This window comes from Balaenoptera borealis (assembly GCF_965194805.1).
Source record: "Balaenoptera borealis genome assembly, chromosome: 6".
Lineage (NCBI taxonomy): Eukaryota > Metazoa > Chordata > Mammalia > Artiodactyla > Balaenopteridae > Balaenoptera > Balaenoptera borealis.
The window spans coordinates 72,914,149-72,939,140 of NC_138863.1; the positions used below are offsets into that span (position 1 = coordinate 72,914,149).

General features: G+C 42.0%; 1 protein-coding gene and 1 pseudogene across 2 annotated transcripts in view; one reads left to right on the forward strand and one right to left on the reverse strand.

Annotated features, from left to right (window-relative positions):
* Positions 1–24,992, forward strand: part of LOC309630263 (heterogeneous nuclear ribonucleoprotein R pseudogene) — a 499,447-nt pseudogene that overhangs the window by 110,842 nt on the left and 363,613 nt on the right. The gene's annotated exons all lie outside the window — the stretch shown is intronic.
* The window catches only part of DAPL1 (death associated protein like 1), a 40,147-nt gene continuing 28,050 nt past the window's right edge, over positions 12,896–24,992 (reverse strand). Inside the window, exon 4 of the mRNA XM_082395383.1 lies at positions 12,896–23,737. Within this exon, the coding sequence (XP_082251509.1) occupies positions 23,621–23,737 (117 nt within the window). The 3' untranslated portion in view covers positions 12,896–23,620. The remainder of the gene's footprint in view (positions 23,738–24,992) is intronic.

Sequence of the window (24,992 nt, forward strand, 5' to 3'; positions counted from 1 at the left end):
TTATAACCTGGGGGGCCCAGCGAAACTGCGTGTGGTAGAACGTGGTCATTACAGTGACTGGCTCAGGGACCTCCAAGCGCCCACCATCCACAGTCTCTTGAGTTCCTGCCTTCCACCCAAGTTGTGTGTGTGTGAAGTGTGTCACGAGACCCAGCTAACCTGGCCATACAGATTGGACCAGAAATAAGTTTCTGACAAATAAAAACACTATGTCAAAGAGATATCTATCTTCACTCCCATGTTCATAGCAGCTTTATTTACAATAGCTAAGACATGGGAACAACCTAAGTGGCCACCAATAGATGAGTGGATAAAGAAGTTGTGGTATATATATATATATATATATATATATATATATATATATATATATATATATATATATATATATACACACACACACACATACACACACACACACACACACACACACACACACACAGTGGAATATTATTCAGCCATAAAGGAAGGAAATCCTGCCATTTGCAGCAACATGGATGAACCCTGAGGGCGTTACGCTAAGTGAAATAAGTCAGACAGAGAAAAACAAATGATCTAACTTATATGTGGAATCTAAAAAAAATGAACTTGTAAAAATAGAGAGTAGAATGGTGGTTACCAGGGGCTGGGGATGGAGGAATTGATGAGATGTTGTTTAAGGGTAAAAACATTTATATGTAGAATTACAAAAACATAACAATAAATCCCTCTCAAAACTCATAGAAAAGGAGATCAGATTTGTGGTTACCAGAGGCAGGGGATGGGGAATTGAATGAAGGTGGTCAAAAGGTGGTACTTATCTACCTTATACCTTCCAGTTATAAGGTGGTACTTATCTACCTTATACCTTCCAGTTATAAGGTGGTACTTACCTACCTTATACCTTCCAGTTATAAGGTGGTACTTACCTACCTTATACCTTCCAGTTATAAGGTAGATGAGTACTGGGGATGTGATGTACAACACGGTGACTACAGTTAGCACTGCCATATGGTATATTTGAATGTTGTTAAGAGAGTGAATCTAAGAGTTCTCATCACAAGGAAAAACACCATTTTCTTTCTTTTTCTTTTTGTATCTATATGAGATGATGAATGTGAATTAAACTGATTGTGGTCATCGTTCCACAGTATATGTAAATCTAGTCATTGTGCTGTACACCTTAAACTTGCACAGTGTTCTATGTCAAGTGTATCTCAAGAAAACTGGAAAAAGGAAAGAAATAGGGTTCTGACAAAGGCAACTCTATATGTTTTATGTAAGGAGAGCAGAGGCTTCTGAGGTGGCCAGACATGAGAAATCAGGCCAATTGGGGTGCCAAATAGAATGCTAACTCACTCCTCCAATCCTCCTCATTCTGGCGAAAAGAGAGGGAAGTGGGAAAATCAGAAGCCAAGAGAAGTAAAGACAGAGGTAGCAGTGGAAACGGCTGGTGACTTGAGAGAGGATCCGAGTCAGGAGAGTGCAGAGGCACCAGGCAACAACAGATGCTCAGTTTGGATGGACCATAAAATGCTGGAGTCATCGAGCGGCTGGAGCATCCTGGACAGCTGTGAATCGTGTTCAGTTCTCCAAGAGGCCTGCGGTGTTGCTGGTGAGATGATTTGTTGGAATAACGATAAAGCAATAAGTAACATTCATTTATCTTTTTCAGATATACAATTTCACACAATAATATCCACAGATCTTAAATGTTCTGTTCTGTGAATTCTGAAAATTGTATACACCCATGTCACCACCACGCAAAACTTGATGGAACATTGTCATGACCCTAGAAAGTTCTCTTGTGCCCCTTTCCAGTCAATTCTTCTTGCACAAGAGCACTATAGACTAATGCGCCCATTCTCTTTTTTTTAAAATAAATTTATTTATTTATTTATTTATTTTTGGCTGTGTTGGGTCTTCGTTTCTGTGCGAGAGCTTTCTCTAGTTGTGGTGAGTGGGGGCCACTCTTCATCGTGGTGCGCGGGCCTCTCACTGTCGCGGCCTCTCCCATTGCGGAGCACAGGCTCCAGACGTGCAGGCTCAGTAGTTGTGGCTCACGGGCTTAGTTGCTCCGTGGCATGTGGGATCTTCCCAGACCAGGGCTCGAACCCGTGTCCCCTGCATTGCCAGACAGATTCTTAACCACTGCGCCACCAGGGAAGCCCAATGTGCCCATTCTTATGCTTCATACACAATGTCTTTCTTGTGTCCAGCTTCTTTCACTCATTTGGAGAGTAATCCATGTGGTTGCAAGTATCAACAGTTGGTTTCTTTTCGTGGCTAGGTAGAATTCCACGGTAGGAATGTGCCAAAGTTTATTTTTTCTCCTGTTGATGAGCATTTGGCTTGGTTCCAGTTTGAGGTCATTGAGGATAAGGCTGCTACAAACATTCATGTTCAAATCTTTTGGTGGATTTATGTTTTAATTTTCTTGGGTAAATACAACAGAATGGAATTTCTGGGTCATAAGATTAATGCATACTTACATTTATGAGAAACTGCGAGTCTGTTTCCGAAAGTGATTGTACCATTTTACACTCTTAACAGCCATAGATGAGAATTCTAGTTGCTCTGTATCACTGTCAACATTTAGTGTCATCAGTCTTTTTCATTTTAGTCATTCTATTGGGTGGAAACGGTGTCTCACTGTAGCTTTAATATGAATTTCCCTGAGGATTAATGATGTTGAGTACCTCTGCATGTGTTAATGTCCATTTGTATTTCTTCTTTTGTGAAGTGTCTGTCCAAGTCTTTTACCCATTAAAAAAAAAAAACAGCTGAGTGGTTCATCTGTTTTTGACTTGTAGCAGTTCTGTGTATATTCTGGATATGAATACTTTTTCAGATAAATACACTCTATGTATTTTTCCAATCTGTAGCTTGCCTATTCATTTTCCTAATGATGTTTTTTTACTTTTAAAATTTTATTTATTTATTTTTTGGCTGCGTTGGGTCTTCGTTGCTGTGCGCGGGCTTTCTCTAGTTGCGGGAGTGGTGGTTTCTCTTTTTTCCGGAGCACAGGCTCTAAGCACGCGGGCTGCAGTAGTTGTGGCACGTGGGTTTTGGTAGTTGTGGCTCGCGGGCTCTAGAGTGCAGGCTCAGTAGTTGTGGCGCACGGGCTTAGTTGCTCCGCGGCATGTGGGATCTTCCCAGACCAGGGCTCGGACCCGTGTCCCCCTGCATTGGCAGGTGGATTCTTAACCACTGTGCCACCAGGGAAGTCCCTAATGATGTTTTTTTTTTGATGAAAGAGCTCACACTGAACCAGCCACAGTATTAAGTGCTTTACCAGTTGTTTTATTTAATTAACTTTTTTAAGTTAGATATTCATCTTCCCATTTAACAGATGACAAAATGAATGCTGAGGGAGGTTAAATAATTTACAGACAGTTCATGGATGAGAGAGCCTGTATTTGAATTAGCCTCACTTCAGAGCCTGAGGTTCTAGCTACACACCAGCCTTTGGGTCTTTACTCTTTTGTTTTAATCACAAAGCCCCATCATTACAGAGAACAGAGTAGTGGTTAGGGGGAAGGGAAAGGGATGGGAGGGAGGGTAAAATGGGTAAAAGGGATCAGCTGTATGGTGATGGATGGAAAATAAATTTTTGGTGATGAGCACGCTGTAGGGAAGACAGAAATAGAAATATAATGTTCTACACATCAAAGTTACCTAATAAAAAATACAATAAAATAATAAAGTTAAGAAGCAAAATCTAAAATAGGAGAATACAGAACAACATTGGAAGTTGTGAGCATCAAAAGATTGTATGGGAAGTAGGTTTAGATTCAAGAGAGTTATCAATAAAGAGACTGTTATGAGTTTAAAAAAAAAAAAAAACCCAAACCAAAAACCTATCACTGAAGGCAGGACATCTGAGCCTTTTTCCCTGACAATCTGAAAGAGCCTCACTTGGGCAGTAGTGAACTCCATCCCTGGACAGTGCAGACCTGCTTTTGTAAACCCACCATCTGTTTTAACCACTTTGATGCAAAATAGCCACGGATGAGTTCTTACCTTGATCCCGGGTGCTCTACTCCACCATCAATTGTTCTAAAAGCAAGAAGTTCATTATGCTCGTACTGACCAGCCATAGAATTACTGGCACCATAATATTGCTCTGAAGTGAGGTTATAGAGTTCAGAGAAGAGAGGTTTCCTTCTGGGAAGCCATTCAGTTTTGAGGCTTGCCTTGTCCTTTTCTTAATTCTCCCGCATTATTTACATATAATAACCACTTCATCCTCTTAGATAGGGTCCTCTTCACAGTGCTAGCCAGACTCTCCCATGTAGGGTGCTACTGTATAGGTAGCCACATTACTGCTGCTAAATAGTTATGCTCTTTGGTTTTTTTTTTCAAGAATCTCCTGTGTCCAGTAAAACATCATCATCTGAACTTGCATTACACAGTTCTTTCCCACAACTCAATGATTTATAAAGGCTTGATTGTAGTAATAATGGAACGCACATAACAGCAAGGAACACCACACGTTATGAAGTGCTATACTGGATAGAGGAGTCAGCACGAGCTATTAAACTTCAGGGACCAAAGGGCTCAGGAAAGCCTGAGTACTCAGAGCAGAACAGAACTCTGCAACAGAGGGAGAGAACGGGGCTTTCCCCAAATGATAGGTAAAGAGCGAAAGAGTGGGTGGAAGGCCCTGCCCAGCAGGAGGTCTGTGAAAGAAAGCCTCCCATGGGCTGAGGAAGCTGTTTAATGTACAGTTGACAAAGGGCAAAGAAGGTCCTGGAAATGTTTCCAGGGTGCTCCAGAATGTAACCCTCTACTACCAGTCCTGTGAGCTTTGTGCTCTGGGCTCCTAATGCGCAATGTAGAGACGGGATTGGGTTTGTCTCGCTTGAAATGATTCAGTGTTTATCTTGGCTTGATTGGTCTCAAAGTAATCGTTTTACAAAGTGCAATGCCTTGTACTGCTATTTCCTCAAACTCATGTTCCTTTTCATTCACTCTTAAATGTCAAAATTGGGAACCATAAAAGTCTACTCTTTCTGGCCATCTGGCTTTCTGCTGGCATTAGAATCCAGTAAAACAGACAGACAAAAACACCCAGACCTTTTCTTTTTTCCCGTTTAGGGTGAATATGAAAGCATTTTATGGGTAACTGATCAAGTTCTAATTCAAGAGAGAAGATTAGGGGCTTCCCTGGTGGCGCAGTGGTTAAGAATCTGTCTGCCAATGCAGGGGACACGGGTTCGAGCCCTGGTCCGGGAAGATCCCACATGCTGCAGAGCAACTGAGCCTGCGCTCTAGAGCCCGTGAGCCGCAACTACTGACCCTGCATGCCACAACTACTGAAGCCCGTGTGCCTAGATCCCGTGCTCCACAACAAGAGAAGCCACCGCAATGAGAAACCCATGCACCGCAATGAAGAGTAGCCCCCGCTCGCAGCAACTAGAGAAAGCCTGTGTGCAGCAATGAAGAGCCAACACAGCCAAAAATAAATTAATTAATTAAAAAAAAAAAGGAGAGAAGATTAAATATATGGTACAGCAAAAAGGCAAACGTACTGGCTGTGTGACTTTGGGTAACAATCTTTCTGAGCATCGGTTTCCTGGGGACGATGATAACACCTATCCTCTATGTTCACTAAGGACACTAAATGAGATGATAAATGTATAAAAAAACCACCTAGTACATAACAGTACTCACTAAATGTTAGTTCTCCTTTCTTTTCTGCCTGGGCTGGGACCTGCCTCATCCTTGCCTCATAAGGATCAAAGGAGAAAACCTACATAATGACACTTTGTAAGCTGGGAAGTGCTACATGCACTAGTTGTTACTGTGAAACAGGTCATTATATTTTCATCATATTTGAGTCAGTCACTCCTCTGTGTTCCAGATATTCCTTAAAGTAAAAAAAAAAAAAGAACAACAATGAGAAGTTTTCTGTGGGTCCAAAACCTCCATTTTGAAGGGTCTGGAATATAAAGCAGCAGGAATAAGAGCTTTAAGATTGAGTGGAAAAGAGAAAAACAGCATTTTAATGGGAAGAAAAAAAAACTTCCTAAACAGTCTTCCAGACAAGCAGCATTTTAAGTATTATCGTCAACATTCAGCTTGAAAAGTTATTGGATTATAAAAATGAATTGTATGTACTTCACAATGTTGTGAAAACTCAGAGACCCAGAGGTTCTCTAGTCATTGAAGAATCAGCTCTATTGATTTGTTTTGAAATAATTCTCTTAATTCCTTCTCACAATAGAATGTTACAATGGAAGTGTCGACTAGGTACAAAGATGCCATAGATGTGACACTCCAAGTGGAGGCCCCATCATGATCATCATTTGCAGAAATGGAGAAGCAGCTCCCTGACTCATGACACGTTACCCCAGAGGGAGGTGAACCCTGGGGGGTGGCGGGCTGGGGGAGGGTGCCATGGCAGGGATGGAGGGGGAATTGCCTTGAGAATGGAATGCATTCCATACTTCCTGAGAGTTGTACCAGAAATTCCCAGTGATGGGACTCTCCGAAAAACCCACAAAAGGAAAAGTCAGCTGTGATCAAGCCATCAGCAAGAAACTTGGGAACCTCTCTGACCCCCTTTCTCCGATCCTTCCCCACTCGAGTTAGCAAACTGGGGCCCTGAGGGGGATAAGGGGGAAGTTGACCCCATAGCAGATTTCTCCAGCAGAGCCCTAAATCCACCAGAATTTTAATTTTTGTATTGATCAGGCATCCTAATTGCTGTATAGAGACTGCGTGACCTAAAGGGAACATTAAACAATTGCTCCCTGAGGCCCTGAGAGGGAACAGATGAGTCAGGGGCCTGCCTGAGTTTTCTGCTAATCCCACCTCCCTAAGGATCAGGAGGAAGTTTGCAGGACTGTGTTTTGATTGTTATAATGCTTAGTGGGAAGGGTGCTACTGGCATTTAGAGGGCAAAGACCTGGAATGCTAAATATTCCAAAAATTGTCCCGCTTGAAATGCTAACAGCGCCCTCATTGAGACACATTCATGGAGGCAGGATCAGCCCTTCCCTGAACAAATCTTGAAAAAACTGTGGAAGAAAAAATAGAAGTACATTTTGATTATATCATCATTCATGCTCATTCACCATATCTGTTTCGTTTAGGTTGAAATGCTTTTGTGGGTTTTTTGCGCTGACCGAAGAGCTCTTCTCCATGGCTGTTCAACTATGCCCTGGCCGCTCTCGGATGAATTGGAGCAGAAGCGGGTTGTGCAGTTGGGGAAGGATCTAGCGGAAGGTGCACTGGCCGTGGGGTGTTACAGAGCCCTGGCCCAGGTTCAGTCTGCAGCGGTGACCGAAGACCAGGCTCAGTCCCAGGTTTGAGGAGACACGGGCCTTGCTGGTGTGGCAGGCTGAACGACACGTCCTCAGCCTAATCCCTGAAACCCGTGAGCATGTTACCTTATAAGGCAAAAGAGACTGTGCTGATGCGATTGACTTAAGATTTCAGAGATGTGACGATTACCCTGGATTATCCAGGTGGTCCCAACGTATTGGGTTCTTATAAGAGGGAAGCAAGAGGATCAAAGTCAGAAAAAGGAGACGTGATGACAGAAGCAGAAGTTGGAGTGATACGTTTTGAAGGTGGAGGATGCAAGTGACCTCTAAAAGCTGGAAAAGGTGAGAAAACGGAATTTCTTCTAGAGCCTCCAGAAAGGAACACAGCCCTGTCGACCTCTTGATTTGACTCATGAGACGGATTTCGGACATCTGACCTCCAGGACTTAAGACAGTAATCTGTGTTTTTTCAAAGCCACCATGTCTGTGGTAATTTGTTATAGCATCAATAGGAAAATAATGCACCCAGTTTAACAGAAACCTTCCTACTCAGGAGACCCTAATAGTTCTCAGAATTTTTCCTGAAGAGTTTCCATACCACGAAAGACCCCTCTCTACCAGTTTTGAATATTGCAAGGAGACAGGGAGGCAAGTCTGGTAATATCTCCCTCCAGACCCTGTGAGCAATTTGCAGTCACGGTGCTGTGTGATATATCTGGACAAGAGTTCACATTAAATAAAAAGGATTTTTATATCATATATTATATTATATTTTCCTAAATATTCCCTCTCTATCTACATGGGTAATTGAGCACTTACTCCATCACATCAAGGATATAAACTGTTTGCTTTCATTTTCAAAGGACTCCCTGAACCCCACAAATTCCTAAATTAGATCCAATGCAGCCTCAGATCTTACAGAAGTCTTGATTAGCAAAGTAAAATAAAAATTAAAGAAAAGTAAGTGAACATTGTTGGGAAGACAAAAAGAACCTCCCTTACTCGGCAGACCTGAGCATTTAAGATGGCAGTAATCGTGTCACCATCTTGCATAGTTTCTGAGGATGTGTGCAGAAATTCATTCTACTACGACCAACTGGATTTCCCCTTCTTTCTTCAGACCAGAGATGAATATTTAGCTACAAACCTCAAGACAGAATAAAGCCAGACTTTTCGTTTATTTGACAAGAAAGCTTAGTATCAGATACTTAAATCGTTAAGGAGAAATGACAGCCTAATGCTGTTGTAGAACTAAAGATTAACTAGGAGTCAACAGGTTCTCTTATAGTCTGTTTTCTACTCATATCGGTGGGAAAAAAATGTTAATTCACTCAGAATTGGATATCGTGGCACTGAGTCTGGATTCCTTGAAAAGGTCTGTTTTCTCTCAGGAATACTTTGTCTGGCACAGGGAAAATGAAAACAAGTTAAAAAAAAAACCATTCCTGGGTAGTAATTTTTCTCTGGAGACTTAAGAGAAAAAAAAAAAAAAAGCAGCATTTATGTTGAATAAAATGTTTTCTCTGCAACCTCATTTTGAATGTCAAGTAAAAATGCACAGAGCAGTCTCCCCTGGCAGCTGGGGTCCAACTTTAACTGCTTAAAAACAAAATTTTCAGAATATATTTCCTTTGTCAACTGAAAAATTGGGAAGGAGAAGTTTATATGTGTTTAATAGGAAACAAAGTAAGCAGTATAAAGAGTTACTATTGCATATGCAGATCCTAACTTTGCTAAAATCTGACAAATGTGAGAAACATAATCAATGTTATTAATCAATGTGTAATTATATCAGTATTCCGTGTAAACACACTATTCAATGTAACTTGCCTATGGGGCTGCATTAGATGAAGGTCCAGTTATAGAAACGTGTGGCTGACAGGCTATAGTCACTGAACCGACTGCATCTGGCATCCGCTCAGCGTTGGGACGCTCTCTGGCTTTCCCTGAGACTGGCCCCTGACTCATGGTCCTCTTCCCTATCCTACAACCCTTTTTATCCTGGTGATTTTTTCAGTAACCTCGTTCCCTTTTCCAGCTCCTCTTAGTCACCTACCTCCATGGCCACAGCCTAGAGCCTGCCCTCAAGGGGCTCTGACCACAACCTTCCTTACAGCCTTCCTCCTGCCATGCCAGGGCACTGACCCCATGGAGACCCTGAACCCTTGAGCCTTTTATTGTCTTCTTGTCAGCACGTTTTGTTTCTTAGCTCATCCAGATGGGATCGCAGTTACTCACCTGAAAATCAGGGCCAGATTAGATGACCTAGGCGCTGAAAAAACTACGGTGCCCTTGTCCTAGATGTAATTCAAAAAGTATAAAGAGGGACTTCCCTGGTGGCGCAGTGGTTAAGAATCCTCCTGCCAACGCAGGGGACACAGGTTCGAGCCCTGGTCTGGGAAGATCCCACATGCTGCGGAGCAACTAGGCCCGTGAGCCACAAGTACTGAGCCTGCGCGTCTGGAGCCTGTGCTCCGCAACAAGAGAGGCCGCAACAGTGAGAGGCCCACGCACCGCGATGAAGAGTGGCCCCCACTTACCGCAACTAGAGAAAGCCCTCGCACAGAAACGAACACCCACGCAGCCAAAAATAAAAATAAATAATAAATAAATAAATTTTTTTTAAAAAGTATAAAAAAACAACGAAAAAAAGATGTTCAGCTACAAAAAGTCCGGGAAAAACAACAACAAAACACACACATGCACATACAAACACCCCCTGCCATGGGCTGTCAGGTTTTGTTTGGCCTGGACAGCATTTGAAGCAGCATGTAACTAGTTGCCAATATTTTCGATTGGATGACTTCATCTAAAAAGTTATATTTCTGCCTTCTCTTGGGGTCTCGGTGACACTGGGCTGTGACAGTCACCAGGACCCATTTTGGATAATCCTGACTGCCCCAGTTTGCTGAAGCCCCTCTTGGCCCCTACCACACTCACCTTATGGCCCAGCCCCTAAGGGCATTTGTAACCTCCATCCTTGACAATCGTTTTCATTTACCTTCAATGTCCTTCCTCATCATACCTCTTAAAACTTATTCCAGATCTTTGCATTTTCCTTAAACTCGTTACCCTCCCCAACATTTGTTCCACAGCACTCTCATCAGATAACCTATTTTACTGACAAAACTGAGACCAAAGCTACTGACTCTTCTATCTGCTGTCCAACCTATAAAGTTTTCTATAACTGTCCATATCTTGCTTCCACTCTCAGAGAATGGATGGTCCTCCTTTTAGACAAAGCAACCTCTTCAGTTATGTTATTTTAAAAACATAATGCTTTTTATAATTATAGAAATGATATACCCTCATAACCATTCAGCCAAAGTTAAAAATAAAAGTAGTCCCCTCCACAAACCCACAATGATACTACTCCTCAAAAGTAAATACTGTTAAATTACTGTTAAATATTTGGACGAAATCCTGGTTTGTGCACATGCGCACACACGCACAGACGTACACATCCTCATATATACCTAAACATATATGTATACACAAAATTTTATTATATTTTTCCAAAACTATGATTGTATATTTTTGTGTAATTTGTGTTTTTCTACTTAACAGTGCTTGTGAATGCCTTTATGTGTCAGTACATGTAAATCTGCTTCTAATAGCTGTATGGTGTTCCATTGTTTGCGTATGCCATGCTTATTCAAACCCTTTCCAAAATTCCAAAAGTAGTGTATGCTTACTAAAAATAATCCAAATTATACAGAGTATAAAAAGTTAAAGATGCTTCCCTTCCCATATTCCCCAGTCCCATTCTCCAAGGGGTAACTATTATTAACAACTTGCTGGGAATCTTTATGAACTTTTAAAAAAGTCAGATTTAACAGAGTATAATTCACATACAGTAAAATTCACCTTTTGTAGCCTACAAATGTACAAACGCATATGGTTGTGGAACCATCACCATAGTTGAGATATGGAACATTTCCACCACCCCAGAAAAACTTCCCTCATGCCCCTTTATAATGACCTTCTTTCCAACGCACAGCCCTCTCAACCATTGATCTGTTTTCTGTTCCTATAATTTTGCTTTTGCTTTTTCCAGAGCAAATATATTTATATTTGTGTCATATAAACAGAATACACAATGTGCGACTTTTTGAGTGTGGCTTCTTTCATTTAGCATAATACATCTGAGATTCATCCGTGTTAATATGTGTATTATCAAGTCCTTATTTTGTCTAGTACACAGAAATAGTTTTTATTTCCAAAAATGGGATCATGCTATACCTGGAATTAAGCTATTTTTTTTTGCTTGTTTACTTAAATATTATAAACCTACTTCCATATAATTTACTACATCTAGATCTAATTCTTTCTTTTGAATAGCTGCCCAGTATTCCATTATACACGTGTTACAGAGTGTATTTAGCTGCTCTTCTTGTATTGGACATTCAGGTCATGTCCAAATTTTCACCATTCCAGGCAAATAAAAATGTATGAACCAAAAAACAAAAGAAAACAAAAAAACAAAACAAACAAATGTATGAACCAGTAAAACACATATTTGTTCATAATTTCTTGTGTATGTATAGAGTATTTCTATAAGATAGATTCTTAGAAGTGGAATTGCTAAGTTAAAAGTCAGGTACATTAAATATTTTGATAAATACTACCAAATTTCTCTATAAAACTTGTATATATTTAAATTCCATCAACCCTGTTTGAGAATGTCCTTTTCTCCATAAACTTACCAACAACAGATAACAATCTTTCTAATTTTTGTTGATCTTATAGACAAAATGATGGTATCTCATTGCATATCTCTCATCTCTAATGACATTGATTACAAAAAATATATATTTATTAGCTATTTGATTTTTTTCTCTGAAATGCTAGTTTATAGCTTTTGACCATTTTCCTGTTAGGCTGTCATTTAAAAATGCATTTGAAGGAATTCTTTATATATTAGGTAGACTAGAAATGTTTTTTTTCAAGTATCTACTTGATTATGGGGTCTACAGAAACTGTATATTTTATTATCTATTCTGTAATACCTTTCTTTATGATGTCTGTAAAGCATATCATACACAGGGAAACCTTTCCACTCTAAGATTTTAAAGCTATTCTCAACTCCAGAGCTTAACTAATCCTTTGCTGATAGACAAGTAAGTTGTTTCCAGTTTTCCCTGTTAAAAGCAATGTTGCCTTGAACACTCTTGCACATCTTCTGCCTTTGAAGAATCTTGTACAGTTTTTCCTCCTATGTGAGCATTTTCATAAGATTTTTTTGTAAGATAAATTCCTAGAAGCTGGCTCAAAGGATAGGCCTATTTCAAATTTTGTTTATCTGTGCTCTTGGAGTTCATATCCTTCAGCCTTTTTTGGGGCCTCATGCTATCAGGAATTCCCACTCTTGCACAAATATTTAGCCTCTCCCATCTTTGGGCTCTTTCTGTTCAGCTCACAAGCATACTCCAGACTCACATCTTTTTAGAAACAAAGCAGAATAAAACAAAATAACTTGCACTGAGTCTGCACTGCTTTCTAGCTGCTATCAGTTTTTCCTTCTCTCTCTCTCTTTTTTTTAACGTCTTTATTGGAATATAATTGCTTTACAATGGTGTGTTCGTTTCTGCTTTATAACAAAGTAAGTTAGCTATATGTATACACATATCCCCATATCCCTTCCCTCTTGCATCTCCCTCCTACCCTCCCTATCCCACCCCTCTAGATGGTCACAAAGCACCGAGCTATCTCCCTGTGCTATGCAGCTGCTTCCCACCAGCTATCTATTTCACATTTAGTAGTGTGTATATGTCAGTGCTACTCTCTCACTTCGTCCCCACCTTTCCTTATTGCCCATTACTGCTATCCACTGCCATCTGTTTTCTATCCCTGAACTCCACTGATGGAGAAGATACCCAGGGACCTCCAGATGGTTTATCCAGCTTCACCTGCAGCTCTTGACTACTCCCTCCTCCCTATTACTCTAGGCTCTCCGTCTCCCTGACACTAGCTCTTTCCTGGTACTGCCCTTCTTGGTCAGACTTCCTTCTCCATCTCCTCTGGGCTCCTTCTTCCAACACTCACTCCTTTAACTTTGATGTTCCCAGTGCTCTCTTCTTGATCTAATGTTCTTCTCTCCATACACATCCATCCCATTGATTGTACATACTCTCATGAACTTAATGCCAACAACACATATAGTAGGCTGAATAATGGTCCCCCAATATATCCAGGTTCTAACCTTTGGAACCTGTGAATGTTGCCTTTTTTGGCAAAAGGGACTTTGCGGATGTGATTAAGTTAAGGATCTTGTGATGCAAAGATTATCCTGGATTATCTGTGTGGACCCAGTGTAATCACAAGTATCCTTATAAAAGGGAGGCAGAGGGAGACTTAACTATAGCAGAAGAAACCAATGTGATGCCACACACATTGAAGCAAGATGCTACACTGGTGGCTTTGAAGATGGAGGAGGGGCCACCAGCCAAGAAATGTAGGTGGCCTCTAGAAGCAGGAAAAGGCAAGGAAAGGATTCTCTCCTACAGCTGCCAGAAGGAACCAGCCCAGCTGACACCTTGACTTTAGCCCAGCCAGACTGATTTTAGACCTCTGACCGCTAAAACTGTAAGAGAAAAAAGTTGTATGGTTTTAAGCCATTAGCTTTGTGGTAAGTTGTTACAGCAGCCTCGGGACCCTAATACAATGCCCAAATCTATAGCTCTAACATCAGAAGTCTCCTCTGATCATCAGTCATAGTCATCTGCCTGCTATCTTCAATTAAATGTGACCCAAAAAGAACTCATCACCGTCTCCCTCCTCCTTCTGTTTCCCTGTTTCATTTAATGGAACCACCATTCCCTGAGTCACGCAACTGAGAACCCATGGGTCTTCCTGGCCTCCTCCCACCCACAACCAATAACCATCCAACCCTACAGAGTTTGTTGTCCAAACCTTTTTCAAATATGCTTCCTCCTCTCCATCCTTATGTCTCTCTGCCTATGGACTGATCCCCTCCTCCAAACCATCCTCCACATCAAAGTCAAGAGAAAGATGATCCTTCTAAAAGGCAAACATGCCAAAGCTCCTTCCTTTAACAACCGCCCAGAGTCAAGTCCCAGCTCCTTGGCAGACCATACAAGAGCCTCCCCTTTCCAGCCACATCTTCTGCTATTCCCTGCCTTGAATTCTAGTGGCACTGAGTTGTTTGCCATTTCCCTGCCTATACTAGGTACTCTCATGTCTTCATGGACACAGACCCAGACCCAGGAGCTTGGTCTTCCTGTGAAGGATACCTGTTAGCTAATTATAATAGCTGTGGCCTGAGGGTCAGGCTTCTAACTAAACATGCATCTAGGGGTTGACTCTAATCCTTTCCAGAGACCTTAGAGGAAGGCGTTATCTTTGCACTCTCCCTCTGTCATGCTTCAAAGCACCAGTGTTCCTTCCCTAAAGGGGAGATTTGCATGTATCTGGCACCCTGGTTTTTATGTCTGTTGCCCTAGGTTTTGTGGCAATTGCCCAGGGAATGCCCCTTGATTGCCTGGCTCTGGTGGCCAGAGGGGCTTGCGTTGCTGGGTCCTGCAGGAATTGGAGTGATGATTCTTGGCAGGCTGCCACCCGCAGGATACTGTACAGACAGCAGACTGGGGGACTCCCCACGATCCTTCTGTGAAGGAGGCCTCTTTGCCTGTGCTGGAGCTCTGGCCTGAGGGGCAGGCCTTGTGTTGGGCACACATCTAGTAGCCTACAGAGCTGCTCTCAAGGAATGTAGGCTGTAGATGTGATCTTGGCCTTACTCCAGCTTGCTGGTATCTCCCAGAGAAGAACTTATATACTTGTCTGGAGCCCCTATATTCGTGACTGCTGCCCAGAGGATACCTCCAGATTGCCTGGCTGTGGTGGCCAGCAGGGCTTATGCTTGTGGTACTACAGGATTGTATATTTTGTATACTTTTAAAAGCTGCTCGCTGAAAGTCTGACTTTCAATCAGCCTGAATCTAGGTGCTGAGAGCCTCCACTTTTGAACACTGAAGTCTTGGCACATCCTCAATTACTGGGAGCTACTGAAAATATAACAGGCTGCTTAAATAATTACCAAAGTCTGAGAGACAACTATGAGCTAGGGGAGGGGTGAATGACAAGATTCATCTCCTACAGGAGGCCACTCCTTCAAGACTGGAAGAGGTGGTTTTTTTATCTACTGCATAGAAACCAAAACAGAGAGTCAAGCAAAATGAAGAAACAGAAGAATATTTCCCAAACGAAAGAACAAGATAAAACCTCAGAAAAAAACCCTTAATGAAACAGATGTCATTTATCTGATAAAGAGTTCAAAGTAATGGTCATAAAATTGCTCACTGAACTGGGGAGAAGAATGAAAGAACACAGTGATGGAACAAAGAGATGGAAAACATAAGAAAGTACCAACTGAAGTCACAGAGCTGGAGAAGACAATAATAGAACTGAAAAATACACTAGAGGGGTTCAAAAGCAGATTAGATGAAGAAGAACGAATCAGTGAACTTGAAGACAAGGCATGGAACTCACCCAATCAGAGTAGCAAATAGAAAAAAGAATTTAGGGACTTCTTTGGTGGCACAGTGGTTAAGAATCTGCCTGCCAATGCAGGGGACACGGGTTCAAGACCTGGTCCGGGTAGATCTCACATGCCACGGAGCAACTAAGCCCGTGCGCCACAACTACTGAGCCTGTGCTCTAGAGCCCACGAGCCACGACTACTGATCCTGCATGCCACAACTACTGAAGCTGGCATGCCTACAGCCCGTGCTCTGCAACAAGAGAAGCCACCACATGGGGCTTCCCTGGTGGCGCAGTGGTTGAGAATCTGCCTGCCAATGCAGGGGACACGGGTTCGAGCCCTGGTCTGGGAAGATCCCACATGCTGCGGAGCAACTAGGCCCGTGAGCCACAACTACTGAGCCTGCGCGACTGGAGCCTGTGCTCCGCAAAAAGAGAGGCCGCGATAGTGAGAGGCCCGCGCACCGCGATGAAGAGAGGACCCCGCTTGCCACAACTGGAGAAAGCCCTCGCACAGAAACGAAGACCCAACACAGCCAAAAAATAATAATAAAAAACAAATAAATAAATAATAAAAGTGTTAAAAAAAAAAAAAAAAGAATGGGTAAAAAAAAAAGAGAAGCCACCACAATGAGAAGCCTATGCATCGCAATGAAGAGTAGCCCCCGCTCGCCACAACTAGAGAAGGCCTGTGCACAGCAATGAAGACCCAACGCAGCCAAAAATAAATAAATAAATTTATTTATTTTAAAAAAAAGAATTAAAAAAATTGAAGATAGCTTAAGGACCATATGGGACAACATCAAACAGACTAACATTTGCATTATAGGGCTCCCAGAAGGAGAAGAGAGAGAGGGGCATAAATTTTATTTGTAGAAATAATGGCTGAAAATTTTTTTTTACTTTGTTGAGCATTCTGCTATGCAATGGAAAATTTCCTACAAAAGCCCCCTATTCTTTTTTTTTTTAATTTATTTATTATTTATTTATTTATTTTTGGCTGTGTTGGGTCTTCGTTGCTGTGTGTGGGCTTTCTCTAGTTGTGGTGAGCAGGGGTTACCCTTCATTGCAGTGCGCGGGCTTCTCATTGCGGTGGCTTCTCTTGTTGCAGAGCACAGGCTCTAGGCGTGCGGGCTTCAGTAGTTGTGCCATGCAAGCTCAGTAATCATGGCTCGTGGGCTCTAGAGCGCAGGCTCAGTAGTTGTGGCACATGGGCTTAGTTGCTCCACGGCATGTGGGCTCTTCCCAGACCAGGGCTCGAACCCATGTCCCCTGCATTGGCAGGCATATTCTTAACCACTGTGCCACCAGGGAAGTCCATGTTCCCTATTCTATCCTTATAAAGATAGTGGTGTCTAGTTCCCAACATCTGCCCTCTTTCCTTTTTAAATGATCACTGGCTCCTTGTTTCACTGTACAGGTCACTTCACCTTCCTCTCAAGTGTATGCTGTGGAAAAGTGAGGTTGGCTAGGTTTTTAAAAGCTTGGAAGAACTGAGCAGCATGTCGGCCAGACCCAGAAGTGTGTCCTTGCTTCAAAATCCAGCTCCCTTAGAACCACTTGACCCATGATGTCCTCTGTCAGATGGCTTGTTTCTTCATCAGCCCACAGCCAAGCTCATCGCTCAATCTTTCCTTACACTTGATGAGTTTGGTTAAACCCTTCCATTATCTCTAGACTCTCCTTTGGTGCCTTATTCTGCCCATTTTAATCTTGCAACAATCCTCTCTCTTCTTTAGCTTTCAGAGGGAGTAGTTTTGTTCTGTGACCTTTTTCTGCTCTCATCGTCTCCATTCTGTTTTATCTGTTCTTTGATTTCACTGTTCCTGCCCCAGTGTCTTTACCTTGATTTTAGCTGTCTGTGCTCTCCCTTAAATGCCTTTGTGACAATATCTATTTTACTCTTGAAAACCTTTGGCTGTATTTCTTTGGAGAGCTCTCTTTATGTCATTAAAAAATGTTTCACTTTTCTGAAATCTTTAAAGGGGAGCACTACTTCGGTTCTTCACCTCTCTATCCAATTCCCTATGTTTTAAGAGATTAGTTTCAACCTCAATCATTGCATGAATAGAAGTGATAAAATCTTTCACTTCACATTTTATGACCTCTAGCATTTTTGCTTGTGATACTCTCAATTCTACTATATTCAGATGGCTAGCTAGCATGGACAGCTAAATAAATCTCCCTCTCTCCAATCTAGTAGTTTTAAACTTGAGTAATTGATGGACCCTTTTTTTAAAAAAAGAAAAATTCTCTTGACCTACAGTATTGATCTAAATTATTTTATTTATGATAAAATGCTGTTTTAATACAGATATGGTTCTGGGTAGTTTCCTGACTTTAGCAAGCCTATGAAGAATCAATTCTCTCACATTCTTTTCTTTTCAAACTATCCTAAAACTTTTGTTCACGACGAACATTTATGTGGTAAGGCTTCCTTTTTTTTTTTTCTTTTCTCATAGGTCTCTGATAATTATAGTAGTGATATGATTGACCCCAGTGAGACTGAGCTTGAAAACACCAGTGCAAACTTGTGCCTGAGGTCTTGCTTAACACCTGCTGATAAAGTGGGCATACAGGTCATCCAAATACACTTTTGCAATTATTCAGATTGATTTGGAAAGCTCTTATAGAAGACATTCACATCTCTGTATCTACCTCTTATGGGCTGATAACAAATACCTCACTGAAGGGGTCACCTTTTGTTTATCCACTGCCCCAGCTCCTTTCCCAAGATGCACTTGACATCTCCCCCAGCCTCATGCCTTTTCTGCACACAGGAGAGGCATTCTGTGCACATTTTCCTTTCTTAGCTTTCATTCTTTCTTTTGAGGGTTCAGATCTAAAAATTGTATCTTTTCTCCCAACCTGGTTGACTTCCATGACCTTTCCAAACTTTTAAACAAAAATCTGGAAATCTGAACTTAGGTGGCTCTTCTCCCATTGAGGAACTTGATTAGTCCCAAAGCAGTCCTTTCATACACTGATTTCTCTCTTCAAATTCAGCTCTATTTCTTAAGCCCAAGTTACATTCAGATCCTCTCTTTGTGGAGATTTCTAAGCTTTAGCTCCAGCCTGTGTTCTTATGGGGTAATGGAGACAGCGTTAGATTTGAGATTACAAGATTCCCAAAGAAGTTCCACCACTTAACAAGCTATAAAACCTTGGGGACTCTCTTAACTTCCAGGAGACTTATTTTTCTCATCTATAAAATGGGATGATAGCTACCATCTCTCGATTGTTGTGAGGATTTCATGAAATACTGTACTCATTCAGTTAAAGCTCTGCTTACCTTAGTCATGTATGTGTGTGTGTGTGTGTATGTGTGTGTGTGTGTTTTCTTTTAGTCTTCCAATGTTTCCTTTGCAAGTTTTCCTCTCTTTCCTTTGGCGTTTCATTTTTCTTGGCTCAGGTTCTCTGTCACTTTGCTTTTTCTAATTAACTAATTAATTGATTGATCATTCATCCATTTTATTGTATTTGGATGAAAATGTTGACCTCCTGAGAGTTGATGTCAGACTTGCTGGAGGCAGGGAGATGATTTGGGGGTAAGGTGACTCCCTAAGGACGTAGTTTTTCAGGAGTCGAGACAACTACAGAAATACTAATTGCTGATTTGGGATGGAATAGAAATCAGGAGGAGGGGGAGAGGAGAAGAGTGAGGAAAGGGAGAGTGGGAGAGATGAAAGCATCCAGGAAGGTGGTGTGAGGAATAGGAGACTGTCAAGGGTGCAATGAGCGGTGAACAAAATCCAGGTTGCGGGAGAGTGAGAAGTGAGTGGGGCTATTTAATACTCTATTGGAAGCTGTCTGGTTCCTGTGATGTAAATCTATGCCAAATCTTTGGTAAGGCTTATCATGGAAAAGGGCTAAGTCCCAAGCCCAGAGCAGGGTGGTAGGATATGGGGGCAGCAAGTAATGAACAAATCTATTGGAAATCAGAAGTGACCATGACAATGTAACCCCCTAGAAGCTCACAGATACCATGGGGAGGACTTTGAACATCCAGTAGAGGCAGGATGGGCATCTGAGCTAATCTTACTTGAAAGGAGTGGTAGTTCCTGCTGACATCTAGATATTCATTTTATTTTTTTAACTAATTAATTAATTAATTAATTAATTTTTGGCTGTGTTGGGTCCTCGTTGCTGTGCGCGGGCTTTCTCTAGTTGCCCCGAGCGGGGGCTGCTCTTCGTTGCGGTGTGCAGACTTCTCATTGTGGTGGCTTCTCTTGTTGCGGAGCATGGGCTCTAGGTGTGCCAGCTTCAGTAGTTGTGGCCCGTGGGCTCAGTAGTTGTGGCTCGTGGGCTCTAGAGTGCAGGCTCAGTAGTTGTGGCACACGGGCTTGGTTGCTCCATGGCATGTGGGATCTTCCCGGACCAGAGCTTGAACCTGTGTCCCCTGCATTAGTGGGCAGATTCTTAACCACTGCGCCACCAGGGAAGCCCTAGACATTCATTTTAAAACATAATATGTAGAAATGCCATAGCCTCCTTGGACTTGGGTTCCAACTAAAGAAAGCCTATTGCACAGGAGGAACTTGATCGATGTTTGTTGAATAAATCGACTTTAATTTCTACTGCCATTAATTTACCCTCCTTTATTCCTATCTTACCCTGCTTTTTTTTAATCTGAGTGACCTCAGAACTAGCTATTTTTAAATGTTCTCTTTATCCTTTTCCTCAACAAGAACTAATTTCCCTAGTGTTTCCTTCCTGTACCTCTTGTTAACCCCTGACAACTGCATGTTTATCTTTTTCTTTCTTTCCACCTGAAAGTCATCTTAATTTTCTACTTTCCCTCCAGAAGTTCCACTTCTCACTGTTTTCTCAAATTCCACGGCAGTCATTTCTGTGGCTGTTACTGTCTCAGCATTCTCTCTCTTGCTCTCTCTCTCTCTCTGTTGTTTTTGGGTTTGTTTTGTTTCTGGTTTCTGGCTCTTGTGGCTAGCCAGTCTCCTTTTTATGGTGAAGGATTCTTGGATGGTTTACATAAATACTCCCTTTTGCTCCACAATATTTGTAAAATTCAATTTAGAGACAGAGACAGAGACAGAGAGGGAGAAAGAGAGTGTGAGTGCACACTCATGCACTCATGAGCACTTATCTCTTGGGGTAACATACTGAAGTATTTCTAGATGAAATTATTTAAGGTTTGGGATTTGCTCTAAAATAATCCAGAAGAAAAGAGGGAAGAGGGAGAAAAAGTGGCAGTGGGAGGTGGAGGGGGGGCTGTTATAGATAAACAAGATTGGCTGCATTGTTGAAGTTCTGTGATGGGTACCTGATGGTTCAGTATGATATTCACTCAACGTTTTTGTAAGTTTGAAATTTCCATAATAAAAAGCCCAATTAAAGTCTGTTTATTAAAGATCTGCATGGGAGTCATTGATCTCCACAGCCAGCACATTATTTTTTCCTGTACATGACCTCATCCCCAGCACATCCCTTGCCCCCCACTGAGCCATTTCTAAACTTTCCATATGGGTTTGTTGGCTTGCCAACTTCCCTTTGGCCTAAGAGCTCCTGGTGGGCAAGGGCTAGTAGTGTCTTACTCATCTTGGTAGTGCGTAGGATACAGCCTGTTGAACTGAGGAGGAATGAGCTAAATTACCTGCCAGTAAATCCCCAGCCCTTCACTGACGGACGCCCCCTCCCCCATCGTCCTGGCTTTTGCTGGGTCTGTGACCACATGTAGGGGCTTCTAACTGCGTGGGGTCACAGCCCATTGGTGCAGGGCTGCATTCCCCAGGAGGGAGAGGGAACAGCCCCTGTGGCTTTCTACATGCACAGCCCTATCACCACAAATTTCTCTTCTCAGCCTGGTTCTTCTTCAAGATATTTCCAGTCATTCCAAGACAGTCTCCAAAATAATTCCAGTTTCCTGTCAGATCTGGAGTTCACATCAAGCTTCTTCCTATGATTCGGTGATTCAAGTGACTGCAGTTGTGGGCCTAGGTTAATGTGCGGGTCGGTCCTCGCTGTCTAGTGTCCTTTTGAGCAGCCTCTCTTGCCCTGCAATTCACCTTCTGTCTCAGGACAGAGAGAATGTCGTCTTTTTCTCTTTGCACTTCCTTGGGGTGGTTGGCCCTCACATCACCCTCTGGAAAGGCAAACGTAGCAGTGCTGCCACCTTTGCTTCCCATGTGTCTTATCACCCTCCCCAGTTTCCTCCCTGCTGTCATCTAGCCCAAATCTTCAGCTTTCCTATTCTAGGTTCAGCTTATATCATCTCTCATAGTTCTCTGCAACTACTACAGTTCTGGTAGCTTCTAGGACAATCATCCTGGTATCACCTTGCTCTCAATACCCTTTAAATGGCTTATTACAAATCCCTGTGTCCATTTTGTCTTCTGCCCATTATGCCACTTCGAGGGTTCAACTGAGGGGTCAGATGTTCTTGTGCTTGTATGACAAGGATCAGAAAGGTTGAGTGGCTTGCTTGAGGTTTATGATCTAGTAAGGGTCCGAAGTGGAACCCCAGTTACCTTATCACAGTCCAGTGTTATACCCAGTACCCACCATCTGGCTTAGACTTGGCTACTGTCCCCTGGGAAGCGATGGCTCACCTTGAACTTCTGTGCATTTATTTGCCTTGCAACATTTACCTTTTTGGAATATTTCTGACAATAGTCCCAGAGGACTGAGAACTGAGCTAAGCCAGCGTGGGGTGGTCAGGACTAACTGCCTTATTGATTCATGGGGGCGCTGACTGAAGCTTGATATTGTCTCAAACAGTTCTCTTAATCCTGAAAAAGAGCTAAACAATGCAGGAGAGGAGGTGAGGTGCAACGTCATGACCACTGGGCCTTCGCCAGGTGTCTTTGGATTTCCAGGAATCAGAGACAGTCTTGGCATCAGGTCATACTCCAAGGGCTGTCAACCTGTAAAGTGATGGGCTGGAGTGCTGACCCCTTCCTTGGGTAGAGAGAAATGCTGACTGTTGGATAGCATTATTAGTTAGAGGTGCAGAATGGTGGAACTGTGAGTGGCCGCTTACTTCTGTGGGAAAAAAATGTGGTTGTCCCCTACTGTCACCTGAGGATGCTCTTGGCTATTCACCTGTGAGCATATGTAGTGTGTGTGTGAGTGTGTGTGTGTGTGTGTGTGTGTGTGTGTGTTTGTGTCAGAGGGTAGAAGAGCTAGAGCAGGTTTCCCTCTCACCTCCACCTCCAGTTAAAACCAACTTCTATACCCCAACCACAATGTCCTGTACCATCAGGGCCCCTCAGTTCTAGACATCAACTTTGTGGGAGGCCCTGAGCAAATCTCCCCTTGAAACTAGAATTCTACTTTCCGACCTTGATTGCTTTGCAGAAGAGAATATGTCTGCAATAAATCTAATACTTTCATTTTCCCTCACCAAACCTTCAAAACAAACTATGTATTTATGTGCGAAACTGGAAAAGACATTTCACCTCAAGTGAAAACTTGATCATGTTATACAAACACACTGAGAAGAATCACTCCTTACGTTTGCATAGAATGTTGGCCTTTGCAAGGCTCAGTGTACTGCTTTCTAACCTTTGTCTTCAAGGAGAACTCACTGTGGGTGGAACCACTTGGTCTGCATCAAGGAGAAAAGAGCTTATCCAGGGAGGTGGAGTGGATAGTCCAGTATTCTAGATTCTCCACTTATTCAACAAAATTACACACATAAACATCAATGGGATCCTGACTAGGACCAAAATGAGGCCCAGGAATGAACCGGATTTGCAATTTTGGATGCTTTATTACCTAAAGTCAGAAGAGAAGATATAAAAGCTATTTTATTTACCAAGAAAGTGCACTAGACCTGTGGAAAGTTGGTCCTTTTTGCTAAGCTCTCAGATATTAGAGGCAGTTGGCTAGACGGCTGTGTTTTACATCCCAGCTTAACATTTTCGAGGCTGCTGAATAATGTAGATCCTTTTCAGTGGAGTGACCTTCTCCAGAGCAGGTCTGGGTTTTTGATGTGCCATGTGCATTATTGCTGGAAATTTATGGCTGAGCTAAAGGTGAGGAGGAAAGAAAAAAATGAGCATATTGGATCTTTTTGGTCATAAAGTATTAAAGTAGTAAGAAAAAAAACAGCTGGTCAGAGGCATTTCACAGTTTTGTTTACTTCTTTGATAGTATCTCTTTTTTCCATACCACCTCTAGCTCTGTATCCACGGATATCCTTGTTAACCTGGGTTTTCCCTCATTAGTGTGTTTCTAATTTTTTAAAATTATAAAATATATTATATAAATTATATATATATATATATATATATATATATATATATATATATATGTTTTGAAGTGACATTTTTAAAGGTAGAAATATCTTCATCAGTCCTCCAATATTAGAAATTATTCTGGCACTACTATGCATATAGGGAACACTATATGCTAAGAAGGCTATGGGGACACTGAAGAAGGTCCTGGGGTGGGGAGGAAGAACGCCTCAGATGTCAGAAGATCAGAAATAAAGAACCTCTGAAAGAAGTTACGATGAGTTAGGGGTTTTTTAGGTTGACGTATGTGAAATTGGCCATTTTATAAGGTTCAAACTAAACAGTCTGGTAAAGAGAAGGCTGAGGAATGCCTTATTAGCTTCAGGTAACAAAAGTTCTCACTAGTCATCTCTGCAGAAGACATCTATGAGGAAATGAGCTTAAACAGATTTAAATTAACACAGACTGAGACTTTGACAATAAGAGGAATTTCATATGGAACAAAGAGACCTTATGGAATTTACATTAAGGACAGCTTAAGATGGAAAGGATGTCCAATGTTGCAAGTCTATCAGGCATAGTTTTCCTAGGAGGAGAATTTGGACCCAGAGGCCTTTTGGTTCCATTCCAGTTCTTGGTTTTCAAGCCCACAGATTCAATATAAAGGTACCTAAGAACACCTTCCCTAGCCAGCAAGGAAGGGATGCCTCAGAGCTCACTAGGAATTTAATTTATCACTATTGAACTTAGATGCCCTTGCCTTGACACTCAAATAAAAGGAGAGATAAACTGTTCATGACCCCAAACATCACACTGTTTATGGTTTGTTTGGGCTCTTCTAAGCCAGGGAAAATATATGTGCCTTACATCACTTCTCAAGTGTCCCTGAGCTCTGAGCACACAGCATTCCCTTTCATGTGAAACTTGGCTCCAGAAAGTTCTTTCTTCTTGGTCTTAAAAAAATTAAACATACTGGAAGAATATACACTGAAGTGTTAACAATGATTATCTCTGAGGGGTAGAATTATGGGCAATTCCTAGTCTTTTT